Source organism: Notolabrus celidotus, chromosome 14, assembly GCF_009762535.1.
Source record: "Notolabrus celidotus isolate fNotCel1 chromosome 14, fNotCel1.pri, whole genome shotgun sequence".
In the NCBI taxonomy this organism is placed as follows: domain Eukaryota; kingdom Metazoa; phylum Chordata; class Actinopteri; order Labriformes; family Labridae; genus Notolabrus; species Notolabrus celidotus.
Window position 1 is genome coordinate 30645851 of NC_048285.1, and position 16738 is coordinate 30662588.

The 16738-nt window shown below is 40.4% G+C and overlaps 1 protein-coding gene and 1 long non-coding RNA gene across 2 annotated transcripts in view; one reads left to right on the plus strand and one right to left on the minus strand.

Moving 5' to 3' along the window:
* ryr1b (ryanodine receptor 1b (skeletal)) overlaps positions 1-16738 on the plus strand; it is a 77640-nt gene that overhangs the window by 52226 nt on the left and 8676 nt on the right. The window contains exons 81-93 of the mRNA XM_034700981.1: positions 2820-2919; positions 4146-4225; positions 4328-4404; positions 5875-5948; positions 6398-6415; positions 9054-9134; positions 9295-9383; positions 9806-9934; positions 10226-10330; positions 13496-13577; positions 14927-16236; positions 16323-16405; positions 16485-16659. Coding sequence (XP_034556872.1) covers positions 2820-2919; positions 4146-4225; positions 4328-4404; positions 5875-5948; positions 6398-6415; positions 9054-9134; positions 9295-9383; positions 9806-9934; positions 10226-10330; positions 13496-13577; positions 14927-16236; positions 16323-16405; positions 16485-16659 — 2403 coding nt within the window. The remainder of the gene's footprint in view (positions 1-2819; positions 2920-4145; positions 4226-4327; positions 4405-5874; positions 5949-6397; positions 6416-9053; positions 9135-9294; positions 9384-9805; positions 9935-10225; positions 10331-13495; positions 13578-14926; positions 16237-16322; positions 16406-16484; positions 16660-16738) is intronic.
* LOC117825254 lies at positions 5283-16735 on the minus strand. The gene is made up of 4 exons (XR_004633818.1): positions 14899-16735; positions 10194-10339; positions 8916-9143; positions 5283-5313 (listed from the first exon to the last, which is right to left on the minus strand). It is a non-coding gene; the product is annotated as an uncharacterized LOC117825254 (long non-coding RNA).

Genomic DNA, 16738 nt, shown 5'->3' on the forward strand with positions numbered 1-16738 from the left:
ATGAGGGATTCTGTTGAAACCAAACCACAGTCAGGTAGACCAACAAAAAATTTCAGCCACAACTGCCAGGAAAATTGTTCCGGATGCAAAGAAAAACCAGCAAATAAGTTCAGCTGAAATACAGGACTCTGAAAAAAAGTGGTGTGGCTGTTTGAAGATGCACAATAAGGAAGCACTTGAAGAAAATGGGCTGCATGGTCAAGTCGCCAGAAGAAAGCCATTACTACTGAAATGATAACACAGTTGTTTGATAATGAATTGCTTCACCCAACCGTTAACCATGAGTGAGAGGAAAGTTTTTGTGTTATCATTCATATTCCCAAGAAATCATAAGTTCTGCCAGGGTATGTAAACTTATGCACACAACTCATCCCTGGTTTTACTTCAAAAGTCAGGTTTGGACACTGTGATGTCTTAATGTAGAGACGTAGCTTTTCCTGGAGGGGAGCACAACACCTATTTACACTGTAAATTCTCCTCTTGTTCTTTGAGATCTCCTCCACAGCCTCAAAGTTTATTCTTATTTAGGATTATGTGATGTCGCCATCCAAGACTTAACCGAGCAGCTGTATTTGGAAACTCCGATAACAAAAAACCATGCAGCAGATTTTTCTAACCGTAGAACCAGCTGATCTTTTGTGGTCAGTCTTTCCCAGACTTTGCACCACCTTTTCCTGACTCACATCCTCCTCTACTCACCTGCTAAATGGACTGTGTTCACCTCTTGGACTCACCTGATAACTCTAATTTGAAATCTAACAACTGACAAGTAACTGTGTTAGTCTGACAAGTCTCCCTCTCTGTGCTCACCGAGGAGGACTACAGTAAAAGCCTGCACAGTCAGCCGTACAAACACTCTCCCAGTCCAAATAACACTCTCATGCATTCACCCACAACACTCAGAGACACACACACACACACACACCAACAGCCATAATTATACACACACTCTCTTCTCACACAGTACATGAGATATCATTTGATCAAATAAGATTGGATCCTCTGTAACCAGAGGAAAGTTGCTCCATCATATTATTAGAACACAGTTAGGCCTACGAGGGAGGGGGGCGGAGGGACGGGTAGATTAGGTTCTTGGTCCTTTGGGTGGGGCTTTATGCATGGTGTGTGATGATGGGTGGGTCAAGTCTAACCTCTTTTGTCTACAGGAGGATTTTTCACAGCAGCTGTACTGATCATTGAGTAAGAGAGGATAAGGAAGCTCTGAAAAGATGGCGTAGCAATGAAGAAGAATGTTATAATATCTCACAATGGACAGACATCTTAGATTTTAGTTCACTGCAGAGTGTAGCATTTAACTGTTTAAGTTAATGATATCAAAAAAGGTCATCTTCTTACAGTGTTTGGACAGCAAATATTTATATCTTTTATAATTAGTTTAAACTGTATTTCAGAAAGGAGACAGTAAGATGACTTTAAGTACTTAACACTAGAAAGGCCAAGGGGGTCATTTTGACTGTTTTCACATTTATATTTTGTGGAACTTTCTTAAATTAAAGATTACAGTGCTGACGGTTCCTGACTTTTCCTAAAGTTGTGTTCGCGTATTTAAAATATAATCTATACAAATTGCACCAGAGGCAACAATTATTTGATTATTTGTACCTACTTCGGCCACAGGCAGTCATAATGATTAGATTGATGCGCTTTCACGCTGGGCATATGCCTCTTGGTTGCTTGACAACTATCATTGTCTCTATAAAACTTAGAGACCGGCCTTGAGTTAGTGTACAAAGCAATTAGAAAAGTTTGGGATTGAAACTGAGGAAAATAGACAACTGTATTTTGGTAATTATGGCAAAGAGAAGCTCAAAGAGAGAGATGACTGCTGAGAAAGCCTGACAGTTGTTCCAGGAATTGGACATTGCAGACCGGCGACCTATCTGCATAAGAAGCGGATAAAAGTGACTCGTCAAGGAGAAGTTTCATATATATATATATTTTTCATAAATATATAGTATATCCTTAAACAATGAATACATCATTCTCTATATTGGGTATGTACCTCAACAGATAATACAATTTGGAATCTGGCCGTCCAAACTACCTCTCGTGGCCTTTCTAGTAGAAATGGAATTCTGGCCCTTCTAGTGTTAAAAGACCAAATGATAGTTAGTTTAAATAAACACAATTACCGTAATTTCAGCACAAGTTCACAGACATACAGTCATGATGTTCCTGAGAAGAACTTAAAGAATGAACACCAGCGAGTCATACTGCAGGAGGCAGAATATGCATGCTGTGTATCACTCAGACAACCACTGTCGCTTCGTGTTTCCTGGCATTGAATGTTTGCTGCTGTGATGTCAAGAGCTGGAATAAATGTCACCTTCACTAACACGTGTTCCAATGGAAGAGAACGTATGTGTGTGAGTGCGAGTGTGTGTCCCTGTGTTTCTTTCTATGTGGTTGTTCAGTTATATCATAGCCACAGTTTGTCATTAGATTAGACGTCACCTAGCTTCATGACAGGACCAGACGAGTTAATGTGTAAATATTAGACATGGTGATTCAGAAGTTGCAGCAATTTCCTCATGAATCACATGTTTGTGATCGTCAATCACCTCTGCCTAACATCAGCATCAATAGTTTGTGTGACAGTTATTAAGAATAAGTAAATTATACATTTTATTCAATGCTAACTCCCTATTCTGTGTGCTAGGTTAAGCAAAAGCAATACCATTGATGCTCAGAGGATGAGGTTGTGTTTCTGTTTGTGTTAGTGTGCGAGTGAATGCGGGGGGCAGTGCAGTCTCACTTTGCAGGGTTACAGCTGTGTCCCTCATGCTCTCCCCCCACAGGAAAAGGAGATGGAGAAACAGAGGCTTCTGTACCAGCAGTCCCGTCTACACAACCGTGGGGCTGCAGAGATGGTGCTGCAGATGATCAGCGCCTGTAAAGGTAGGTATCGTACCACAAAACCAACAACACAGGAGCTTTAAGCTGTGAAACATGAAATGCCTTGAGTCAAAGTGGCTGGCACATTTTAAAGCTGGGGTTGGTAATCAGATTTAGATACACTTTTTGTCATACTGGTTAAAATGATCTTTATGTCCTGATGGCAATCAATACATGATGTGTTCTTAAAAAAGAGTGAAAAAAAACCTGCTATCTACAGCCGGAGTAAACCTGGGAAAACACCAACCAATCACCGTTTTTTGGCTCCCCAAATTTTAAACCAATCAAATCCCGTCCAGCCGTTCTGCCCTCCTCCTGCGCGTACATTTCCCCGGCGTGCACTCCTCCGAGTCCCCGTCTCCTGCCTCTACTTCCCCTGACTCTATTTACTGCCCCTCTCGCTCGTCCTCAGGCCTGTCCCCTCTGACCTGATGAGGTGCTTTGCTCAGGACTGTAGTCCGGATCAGAGTCTAAAAAGCTCTCACCAACAAGCAGAATAATTAATGACGTTCAGTAAGTCCTACAGAAAATATATATTTATTGTAGCGTCCGTCCGGACGCTGTAGTGATGACGAGCCGATTCGTGAACACGTTGAGTTTTAATAACCGGTCACTGTCGGCCGTGATCACGCCAACCAACAAAGCAACAATCAATGTTTGAATGAATGAAGAACTTCTCCTCTCCTCTCTCCCACTCACACTCTCTACACCTCTCCTGATGCCTTCACTGACCGTCAACACTGTAGGAATTAAGAATATCTACACTGAACACGTTTAACAAACAGTAGATCTGTTACAGTATTATATGTGTTATAACTTAACTCCTGATATCGTGTCACTGGTACAACTGGATAATGCTAGCATGATAGTTGTGAGTACTAACAGCAGCCATGTTTGTTTGTGTTCTTAACTTTCACTATGATAATGTTTTGGTGAGGACCGGTTTTGAATCAGTCACGATCATATGGTCGAGAATCAGCGGCGCTCGTGCATGTGAGCGGGGGGGGGCGTCGTTTTGGAGGAGCTCCGAGGGAGGAGGGGTGGGGTTAGACGGAGTCATGAGGAAATGCTACATTCAAATTCATGCTGGTTTTCCGAGACTACCAACCCTAGCTTTAAAAGTTTTAAAAATGCTCTCACTGTTTTCAATCTTACTTGTTGATTTGCACAGAGGACTCACCTCTTCTTTAATTTCATTGTTAGATCAACATTTCCTCTTCTTATTTCAGGTGAGCCAGGAGTCATGGTTTCTTCCACACTCAAACTGGGAATCTCCATCCTCAATGGAGGCAACAGTGATGTACAGCAGGTACAAAAACCACTATGACAGTTTCACATACATCTAATTTAAACAACAAACATACTAACCCTCTTAACATGTTTCTGTCTTTCTATCTTTGTGTGTCTGTAGAGGATGCTGGACTATTTGAAGGATAAAAAGGATGTGGGATTCTTCCTTAGCATTCAGGCTCTGATGCAGACCTGCAGGTGTGTAATCAAGTCACATCGTTGTATTCTTGTTTTCAATGTCACTGTTTTTTTTTTTTGTTTTTATGAGGATTTAAAAATTGAGCATAGCATTAAAGCTGCTGTTGGTAGTCACAGAGTAAGCATCTGTTCAGAGAGAGGGACTTTGAATGTCAACACTATTCATCCCAACCAGATGTCCTCTTAGCCCCTCAACACAGATCGGCATGTGCAGGCTAAGGTGATTCTTGAGCCTGGCGGGTATCCATGTTGATCTGTGGTGGAAGGAGGTAGAGGGAGGCAGAGGACTCAAGAGGTTACAGGACACTGTGGACCAAGGCACCAAAATAAATACATAAAGAAATAAGGAAGTAGAGAAAGTAGAGAAATAAAGAGGTAAATAAATAAAGATAAAGTAAAGAAAAGGGAAGAAAACAAATAATAAGGGAAATAAAATAAACTAAAGTAGTGGAGTAAAAAGAGTTAAAGAGTGTGTGTGCTTGTTTATGTATGTGTTTCATGTATTAGGTGTACTGTGTATACGTGTGTGTGCATGATGTGTGATATGAGCTCAGGCAGCAGTGAACAGGCAGAGGTTACTGGGTTTATGGAGGGTTCAGTGGGTGGAGGTCTTTTTTGAGTTGAATGATGAATGACAGAGGGGTGTTGACTGTGGTCTGTGCTTCCTTGATGGTTCTCGTGGGCAGTCATGATAGTGCCGGACTCATAACCAATCGGAGGACGTAGTAGGGGCCTTCCCTTAACCAATCAGGACAGAGGATTGGAGATTAGCTCTGATTGGTCCGTTGTAACGAGAACGAGGGGATTAATAACATTGCTTGATACAAAGGCGTTGGAAAACACAGAGATTTTGCAACAGTCTCAAATTACTCCACTTACCAATGGGGATTATGACCTTTTCTCCAAACCCTGCAGAAAAAAAGTAACGTATTTTACACCATTCCTACCAACAGCAGCTTTAATTCAGGAAGGCCTCAAAGTGAAGCAGTCCACAGCAAATCAGCTGATCTTAACCCCGGCCCATATCAGCGATTACGTTCTACACATGTCAAAATGATTGTGTTATTTAAACTGCTTTAGCCTGCCTACACTTCCTGCTTCAGCAACCCACCTCCACCACTGCTCCTCCTTTATATGCTATGTCTGATTTTACCAGTGTCTTAGGTATTGTCACTGATGCTCGCTCTCTTCTGTACCTCGGGGATCTTTGCTGCTGCTCTCCCTACCTTGGCTTTTCATGTATGCACATGAAAGAGAGGACAAGTGTGCTCTCCCTGCCTCAGACGTGGCATTCCACTTATGCACGATCTCAGAACAGAGCCATACTCCCAAATATCACTTGTTGCATGCAAAAAATAATTCTCTGACTGAAGTTAGATAATTCTACCTTAAAGTAGTTTTGAGAAAGGAGTAAAGGTTGTTGGACTGCTCAGTGTGAAACTGACTCTTAACCATGTTTGATTCTGACAGTGTTCTGGACCTGAATGCTTTTGAGAGACAGAACAAGGCTGAGGGCCTTGGGATGGTTTCAGAGGAGGGCACAAGTGAGTATGATCTACAGCGTCTGGTGTCCTGGCTCAGTGTCATACACACACAGCTACATTTAAACACACTCCCAAATCTTTGTGATACTTTCTCTTGCATTTGATCGTGTTAGAATCTGACATACTTTCAGTTTAAGTATGTAGTCTGTCCTTTTATGCATTTGTGTGTGTCTGAGTGTTCTTGCTCGTGGATGCAGGGTTGCAGGTATGTTTGTGTTTAGAGAGTTACAGCCATGAAACTCTTTAAAGTAGTCACAGCATTTTGACTGTTGATGTATGGTGATGATCTGTTTATCATCCACTGACAGCCTTGAGATTTCTGGACTCACTGCGTCTCTCTTTGTCTTTCTCCCCCCCCTCCCATCTCGTGCATTTTGCCCATTTGAACCCTTTACCCCTTATGTTCATGTTCTTCCCTCCCATCAATTTGCTGCCCTCACGGTTCTCAGATAAGAAGCTAGAACGTGGTAAATGAAACTTTGATCTTACATATTTTCCTTCTTTTCACTCTCCTCTGTCCTCCCTGTCTCTTTAAGCTCTAATTACCTGATTAGTCTTTCCTTGCTGTGAACTTATTTTGCATTTCATTTCACACTCAAGGACTAAGCGAAATAAAACTTTACAGTCACTTGGTCACTGGTACATCGAAATGGAAACCTTGCAATGATACAAATGCTACTGTACCTGTAATTATTAAGCATTGTATCTCTGCCTTTTCCTCTTGAAATGATTGTAAAGTTTAATTTTCCTTCTTTGAGTGTTTTATCACAGATCTACTGTTACTCCAAACACTCTCAGCAGTCTTGTCAGTGATCAGTGGGAAGGAAGGCAGTAACCTCGTTTTCCTCTCCCCATCCGTTCTCTCAAGTAGATCAGAGAGAACGACACTGACCCTGTTCTCCAGAAACTTTGAAATGAATTGCAGCAGCTGTAGGGACTCTTTGCTTCAAACCCGTCGACAGTCCAGTCAAGTTTATTTATAAAGCACATTTAAAAACACAGCAGAAGCTGACCAAAGTGCCGTACAATAAGAGACAAACAGACAACAAGGAAAGCACATCATTGGGGATTGAAACCTATTCTGGGCTAGAGGACTCAAATGCTAAAATATAAAAGTGTGTTCTGAGGCGAGTCTTAAAAGAGTCAACAGAGGTGGCGGCCCTGATTGAGGAGGGGAGGCTGTTCCAAAGATGCAAGGCCTATTTTGACCGGGGAACTTCCAGGAGACCCGTGTCAGAAGACCTCAGAGGCCTGGAGGTTTTGTGAGGGCTCAGGAGGTCAGTTATATAAGGTGGGGCCAGAACATTCAGAGCTTTGAAAACAAAAAGCAAAATGTTAAAATCAATTCTGAAGCGAATTGGAAGCCAGTGGAGGGAAGCCAAGACGGGGCTGATGTGATCCCTCTTCCTGGAACCAGTCAGAAGCCTGGCTGCAGCGTTCTGGACTAACTGCAGGCGGGACAAGGCTGACTGACTGATTCCAGAATACAGGGAGTTAAAATAGTCAAGGCGAGATGAAACAAAAGCATGGATTACTATTTCAAGGTCGTTTTGAGAAAGAACTGGTTTTAACTTTTGAGATGGTTCTGAGCTGATAGAAACTGATTTCTGAGAGTCAAAAGTGAGGGCTAAATCAAAAATGAATCCAAGGTTTTTAACAGATGGTTTGGTGAAGGTTGACAGATCACTGAAGTTATTGCAAATTAGTTTGGTGGCATCCTGAGGGCCAAAAAGCACGGCTGCAGTTTTACTGTTGTTAAGTTGTAAGAAATTCTGAGCCATCCAAGTTTTAAATAGCTGCGCTTCAGTGTCGATACTGAGGCTGGCTTCTCCAAACAGGGGCCATGCTCAGGTTACACACTGCCCCCATTGATAAGTACCTCAGATAACCGACATCTGTGAAATCTGCAAACTGCAAATCGTTAAATGACGTTGCAAATAATTGGTGCATCATGTTCCCTGTAGTTTTGTATTTTTCACTCCTGACGTGCCGACCTTATTGTATGTGATCCCACACCTTTGCTTGCTACAGACACAGGATTATTCAGGAGTAGTCATTAGGATTACATATATCACCCCTCCCCATCACTGTGTCCATGTCTGTTGTTAAAGGGAAATATTAAGCTCAATAATACAGTTTGGTGTTACTTTGTTTTATGTACAATTAGGGTCAGATCTGAGTATGCCTGTGAAGAAGTGAAGAAGTTTTTCTAGTGTCATGCCAAAAGAGAACTTTAAGATTTGTCTCTTCTTATGAATGGGATTTAAAGTGTAATCATAATATACTGACAGTGTAAGCCCACACATAAAAAGCTTCGTACCCTGTAAGACAAGTTAACCTTCTTTACTTTTACTACAAACAACAACAACAACAGTATTTCCCTTATTAGATACACATAGTAATAAGTGTTTATGCCCCACAGAGTTCAGTAGATCTGTCCAGCATGACGGTGTGCCTTGAGATTATCTCTGTATTTCTGTGTTTACATTTGTCTTGTCTGTGTGTCGTCCATGTTGTTCATTTGTTCCTTGTCTTTATTTATCTGTGTGTGTTCCATATTTCTGACTGTGTTGTGACAACCTCTTTGATCCATTGTGCTTTTGGGTTTAGTTGAGTTGATGTGTTCTGTGAAAAGTGCTGGAGTGCTAGACAAAGGTAATGTTTTGGGGGGGTCATGATGGAGCCCTCGTGGCCCCGCTTGTCTGCTGTAAGTGGTTTTTACTAACATTGTCTAAAACAAAGGTGAGTGGTATGAAGTGTGGTTTCACTGCACATGAGTGTGCACACTGACAATTGCACACAAACATGCATACAACAAAAATACACACATGTACACTTTATCCTACATTTTCATCTAATGACAGCTTTGTAAAATTTGTATTCCCTGTTGTTTTTCCTTATTGATCATTTTAATGGAGCCGTGTTTTCAGTATAAGTGTAAAGTTTGATTACCATAAATCAACTTACCTTACATGTCATGTTGCCCAGTTGTGTTCTCCACTGTGTTTTCTAACAGAGTAACACAGCAGATTAACAGATATACTCTGGACTGGACACTTGTGTTTGCACGGGTGCAAAAAGCTTCTCTCTTGTCTTTCTGCGTAGATGAGAAAGTGATGGCAGACAATGAATTTACGTGTGACCTCTTCCGCTTCGTCCAACTTCTTTGTGAGGGCCACAATAACGGTGAGTCTCCTATCCAAACACAGACCGGTAAAATCTGACCTTCAAAATAACCTCCGCCTGGATTGTTGAATGTAGATTACAACATTTAGAGACATCTGTATTTGTATTTTGGAGAATTAATTGAAATTATGTTATTCCTGTTTCAATCATTCGCTTCCAGATTTCCAGAACTACCTAAGAACTCAGACCGGCAGCACCACAACCATCAACGTTATCATCTGCACCGTGGACTACCTTCTTCGACTACAGGTCACTCTAATAAACTGATGTCTTGATCTGTTCATATTCAACCCAGGCTGTATCCTACTTCCTACATGAATAGATGTTGTTTGGTTGATTGTGGGGTATATTGACAGGATTAAGAAAGCTATGAGTGTGAGATCTTTTCGTTCAGTCAATCAGCACATGTAGATTTGCATTTTAAAGATGAAGGTGCATCCCAACAAATTAGAATATCATGATATGTTCTAAATGTTCTATCAACTACTTCAGAAGTGATTAGAAGTAAAGGAGCCCAAATATTCTAATGTTTTGAGATGCATCTGTGTAGTAAGTTAACTTAAGTTTGATTTATTATAGTCACTTCATTTTGCACATTTCTACCAAACTACTCATGCTATAGGGCCAATTAAAAAGTAATATGTTTTCTTCTGTCTCCTTTCTGTTTGCAGGAGTCAATCAGTGACTTTTACTGGTACTACTCAGGAAAAGACATCATTGATGAGCCTGGAAAGAGGAACTTCTCCAAAGCGATGACTGTGGCCAAGCAGGTCTTCAACAGCTTGACAGAGTATATCCAGGTAAGAAAAATCCTTTATGAACAATAGATGAATAACTTGTTGAATCATATTTATAAACATTATTTCATGGTGACTCAACATGTCACAGTTTGTTAATTGAACATTTTCTGCAGCAGGAAGATATGAGGAATCGTGTTTTTGTCACTGCAATCTAAATAATAAACATTAGTACATAAAAAAGCCACAATAATAGCTGATTTTAAACCTTTCTATCCTGTGAATAAACAAAAAAAAAACAAGTTAAATCAACTCTCCTTACTTGATTCTCCATCCTGTATTTTTGTCCATCAGGGTCCCTGCACTGGAAACCAGCAGTCTCTGGCTCACAGCAGACTGTGGGACGCTGTTGTCGGCTTCCTGCACGTCTTTGCTCATATGATGATGAAACTTGCTCAGGTAAGAAACCTTCAAATAATACATGATAAACCTCTTTCTGTTATTCATGGATATTATCTGCTCTTCTTGACTTAAACATAAATGAATGAAATCAACCTGGAAATGTAAACTGAGAAAGTTTCCTATTCTTCACTTTGAGTATACTAATTCTGTGAACTGTCTCTCTCATGGTTCCTGCAGAGTAAAGTATGTATTTATTTGATTATTTTTTTGTTAAATGAAATAATTTTTATAACCTTTTTTTATCTTTCTCTTTTTCACCTTTAACTATCTTTTCCCTCTTATCTTTGTCAGACTGTTTTTGCCTCTTAACTGAGTCTTTAATGTCAGAGAGAGTTAGTTTGAAAGCTTCTGCAGATGATAAATGTATAAGTATTTATATATTCATACATTTATATACATATACAGTTAATTCCTAATATTGACAGTTTATTTAATACATTCATTAATGCATATAAGTAATGCATCTCTGTTCCTCTACATAAACTGATTAAACATGAATTCCAGTTCAGAAGGCAGAAACAGTTTGAGTTGAAACAGAAACTCTGACATTATTTCTCTTTAATATTCTTCCTGATTCTGTGTAAACCTGTTAATCCTCTCCTTCTAGTTTAGATTTACTCTTCAGTACTGACAGTGCTTTGGGTTTGATTGTGCTTTGGACAAATGTGTGTTTGCAGTCTGTTAATGGTTTAAACTAACACATCTAATGTGTGTGACAGTGTTGATGGCTATTTTCTTATATTCTATACCTCTACATCTTTAAAATGATCATTTATTAGGGTTTTTCTAAAGAGAGATACTGACCTAACTTTGGCAACTTCACTTTAAAGCTGGGGTTGGTAATCAGATTTAGATCCACTTTTTGTCATACTGGTTAAAATGATCTTTATGTCCTGATGGTAATCAATACATGATGTGTTCCTAAAAAGAGCGAAAAAAAACTGCTATCTACAGCCGGAGTAAACCTGGGAAAACACCAACCAATCACCATTTTTTGGCTCCCCAAATTTTAAACCAATCAAATCCCGTCCAGCCGTTCTGCCCTCCTCCTGCGCGTACATTTCCCTGGTGTGCACTCCTCCGAGTCCCCGTCTCCTGCCTCTACTTACCCTGACTCTATTTACTGCCCCTCTCGCTCGTCCTCGGGCCTGTCCCCTCTGACCTGATGAGGTGCTTTGCTCAGGACTGTAGTCCGGATCAGAGTCTAAAAAGCTCTCACCAACAAGCAGAATAATTAATGACGTTCAGTAAGTCCTACAGAAAATATATATTTATTGTAGCGTCCGTCCGGACGCTGTAGTGATGACGAGCCAATTCGTGAACACGTTGAGTTTTAATAACCGGTCACTGTCGGCCGTGATCACGCCAACCAACAAAACAACAATCAATGTTTGAATGAATGAACAACTTCTCCTCTCCTCTCTCCCACTCTCCCACTCACACACTCTACACCTCTCCTGATGCCTTCACTGACCGTCAACACTGTAGGAATTAAGAGCAACTACACTGAACATGTTTAACAAACAGTAGATCTGTTACAGTATTATATATGTGTTATAACTTAACTCCTGATATCGTGTCACTGGTACAACTGGATAATGCTAGCATGATAGTTGTGAGTACTAACAGCAGCCATGTTTGTTTGTGTTTTTAACTTTCACTATGATAATGTTTTGGTGAGGACCGGTTTTGAATCAGTCACCATCATATGGTCGAGAATCAGCGGCGCTCGTGCATGTGAGCGGGGGGGGCGTCGTTTTGGAGGAGCGCCGAGGGAGGAGGGGAGGGGTTAGACGGAGTCATGAGGAAAAGCTACATTCAAATTCATGCTGGTGTTCCGAGACTACCAACCCTAGCTTTAAGATGAGCTGAGGTCGTCATATATACAGAAACATTGTTTTATCCATGGAAACATATCATATTTTACATTTGTGTACTGGATCATAAAAAAAGATGTGTGAATGTGTCAGCAGTGAAGTTTAAAAAGTTAAATAAGTTTTATAAGAACTGTAAATGAATGTTCAGAACTGAGTGATGACATTTTCATTTTTATTTCAAACTCTGTCAGATGCATCCTGATGCAGCAGAACGAAATGGCGTAAGGATAAATGTCTCAGTGCCATCTCATTCAGAGTCCCTTCATGCTTTTATTAAAGATCATATAACATATAATGTAGCTTAAAACCTGCATCATGTTCATAACCTCCTTCATGTAATCCCTCATTTCATGTCTTTTATTTTGAGTTGACGAGCATTACTGCTGCTTTCTAACAAGCCATCCAGTCAGACCGTTAGTGACTTTCCATTCAGAGACTCTTAACCGGGAATAATCAGCCTCATTTGAAATATACTCAAACTCTCTTAAAGGTGTTTCAGAACAAGCACAAACCTGGATTACATTTTTCATTTCACAAAATGAGTAGTCAGCTGTGGAGACGAATCTCATGATTGAATGGTCTGTGTACGCTTTGCTGTCTGCTTTAGACTCTGAGAGGGCTTCATGCAAGCGATTGATTCAATTGATCAACTTCCTGTTGTTCCTTTAAGGATCTTAACGCCCTGCCTTGCTTCTTCTCATCGAGCTCTACATGTGACGTTTTGTATATCTGGTCCTTTTGTCTTTGTCGGGGTATTAAAGGTGCCGCTGTGATATCAAAGGTGAACTGATGCTTGCCCATCCTGACACCACTTTCCTTTAGATCTCCACCAGCCTGAAAACCACTACAGACTATTGTCTCAAATATTCCTGGCTCCTGTTTTCTGCTGGTGCTGGTCTTCAGGACTGCTGAGATCAACTCTGTTTCTGTTTCCCTTGCTCCCCATGCTGCTGCCACTTTTTCAGATAAGGAGAAGGCGCGCTGTCTCGCAGATTCATGTCCTCCCCCTGTTCTTATACCCTCCTGCTGTTATGCATTCCATCACATTCAATGTACTGTGTGTGATTTTAAAAATGAATATTCTTTATTTAAAAAACGCAAACCCAGGATCATTTTTGGAGTAGAGCACACTCTGAGGTAGTGTCTCTTGCCCTTTTATGCCTCACAACCCTTCACTTTGAACTCTTCTCATTGAAAGTTGAAATGTCAGTCAGTATATGTTGTTAAATATATATTTTCTCTGCTGTTTGTTTCTGTTGTGCTGCTTGTTTTGGCTGTGTTGCAGGACTCCAGTCAAATTGGACTTTTGAAGGAGCTGCTGGATCTGCAGAAGGACATGGTGGTGATGCTCTTGTCTCTACTTGAAGGTATGCACCAAAAGTCACTCTGGTGATGCTCTCTGCTTTTTGTCACATGCTCTCCACACATGTCTCTAAACTTCCTCCATCTTAATCCAAATAAAACAGAAATACTGTTAATGGGACCCGACACCTTCACCACTGCAGTTCAACAGTCTATTGGCCCATTAAAACTAAATATCAAACCTGCTGCAATAAACTGAGGAATCAACTTTGACCTAGATTTTAGATTTAGATTTAGCATTTATATTTATATTTAACATTTAACATTAAGATTTACATTTAGCATTTATATTAAGATTAAGATTTATATTTAACATTTATATTTATATTTAACATTTATATTTATATTTAGCATTTATATTTATATTTAACATTTATATTTAATATTTAGATTTATATTTAACATTTATATTTAACATTTAGCATTATATTTAAAATTTATATTTATATTTAGCATTTATATTTAGCATTTCGATTTATATTTAACATTATATTTAACATTTATATTTAACATTTCGATTTATATTTAGCATTTATATTTAAGAGTTAGATTTAGACACCAACATTTATATTTATATTTAACATTTATATTTAACATTTATATTTATATTTAACATTTATATTTAGCATTTATATTTATATTTAACATTTAGATTTAAGAGTTAGATTTAGACTTAACATTTATATTTATATTTAACATTTAGATTTATATTTAACATTTAGATATATATTTAACAGTTAGATTTATATTTAACATTTACATTTATCTTTAACATTTATATTTATATTTAACATTTACATTTATATTTAACATTTATATTTATATTTAACAGTTAGATTTATATTTAACATTTACATTTATATTTAACATTTAGATATATATTTAACATTTGGATTTAACAATTATTTTAACTTAATATATTTTTCACAATAAAATTAAATGTGTAGAAGATCACAGTTATTTCTCTAAATGTGATAAAAAAAAGTGACTTTTAAAAAATCACTTTACATTTTTATGACGTTTTGGAGGTAAACATGGAGAAATGTTATTTTCGGTGCACAACTTTACAAACAGCGCCTCATCAGGTCGGCTGAGTTTGTTGATTGCTTCAAAAAATTACTCAAAGCACTGAGTTGTATTATTAGGCCTTCATAGAACCTCCCATCTAACCTCTACTGTTGTCTGTCTGTTGCTTTGTTTGTCTGATTATTTCTGCATAATGTATTTTGTTTCTATCTTGTTTGTTTTTATTGTTTTGTGTCTGTGAAGCACTTTGTAACTGAGCATTTTAAAGTGCTATATTAATACATTTTTACTTCCTCTTACCTCCTGTCACTTTTTTTACTCCTCTTAGGCAACATAGTGAACGGCACCATTGCCCGGCAGATGGTTGACATGCTGGTGGAGTCCTCCAGCAATGTGGAAATGATCCTCAAGTTCTTCGACATGTTCTTGAAGCTGAAGGACATCGTGGCATCAGACGCCTTCAGAGACTATGTCACGGACCCCCGCGGGCTGATCTCCAAGAAGGACTTCTCCAAAGCCATGGACAGCCAGAAGCAGTACTCCCCATCAGAAATCCAGTTCCTCCTCTCTTGTTCTGAGGCTGATGAGAACGAAATGATCAACTTTGAGGAGTTTGCTGATCGTTTCCAGGAGCCGGCCAAAGACATCGGTTTCAACATCGCCGTCCTGCTCACAAACCTGTCAGAGCACGTTCCCCATGACACCCGCCTTCAGAACTTCCTGGAGCAGGCAGAGAGCGTCCTCAACTACTTCCGCCCTTACCTGGGCCGCATTGAGATCATGGGAGCCAGCAGGAAGATCGAGCGCATTTACTTTGAGATCAGCGAGGCGAACAGGAACCAGTGGGAGATGCCTCAAGTCAGAGAGTCCAAGCGGCAGTTCATCTTTGATGTCGTCAATGAGGGCGGCGAGAGTGAGAAAATGGAGATGTTTGTGAACTTCTGTGAGGACACCATCTTTGAGATGAACATCGCCGCGTCTATATCAGAGCCTGAGGGAGACGGCGCAGAGGAAGAAGATGATGATGAAGAAGAGGAAGGCGGGGGAGAAGAAGGAGAGTCTGCTGAAGGCGAGGAAGGGAATGGAGAGGCCGAAGCTCCAGAGTCGACCTCGGCGTTTGCAGACTTCTTGAAGAGCGTGGTCGAATTCTTCAACATGTTCACCTTCCGTAACCTACGGCGACGCTACCGCAAGCTACGAAAGATGACGGTGAAGGAGATGGTGGTCGGCCTGGTGACGTTTATTTACACCGTGGTGATGGGGATCCTCATGTTTGTCTATAGCATATGTAAGGGCTTCTTCACGCTCATATGGAAGGTGCTGTTCGGCGGAGGCTTAGTGGAAGGCGCCAAGAAAATGACCGTGACAGAGATCCTAGCCAGTATGCCGGATCCAACACAGGATGAGGTGCACGGGGACCTGCCACCTGAACCGGGAGCTAGAGAAGTCCAAGATGCAGATGGTGGGGCGGACTTATTAGATGCTGTTGGAGGAGAGGAGGAAGAGGAGGAAGGCGAGGACAGGGAAGGTGGACGTCTGCCTGGTTTTAATACTCCTGGGGGACTTGGAGACTTTGGTGAGACGACGCCTGAAGAGCCTCCGACTCCTGAGGGAACGCCGCTGCTGAAGAGAAAACTGGTGATGTGCTTCTCTTTGATACTCTTATTTAATGTCATTCATCTTCATTTGCTAGGTGATTAACTGCTAAATAATTGTTGAAACAGTTGGATGCGTCATCGGGGGAGGCGGAAGAGGAAGAAAAGGTTGAAATTGAAGAGGAGGTTCCTCAAGAGACTGAGAAAGCAGAGTAAGATAAGATAAGATTCATAGTAGGTTCTTTGTGTTTAAAGGGAAAAGCAAAAGTGTTTCATCCGTTTTTCTTTCAGCACGGAAAATGGAGAGAAGACAGAGAAGGTAGAGCCTGAACCGGAGGTGAAGGAGGAAGAGCCAGAGGAGGTCGAAGAAAAGAAAGTGAAGACCAAGGCGAAGAAGGACAAGAAGTCCGCCGGGGAGGGCTTCCAGCTGTGGAACGAACTGGAGATTCAAAGGATTAAATTCATGGTGAGCAGCTGTCTGTGTCAGTGCATGCTGACATTAAGATGCATTAATCTGGGGCGCTGTTGGCCTAGCGGTCTAAGCG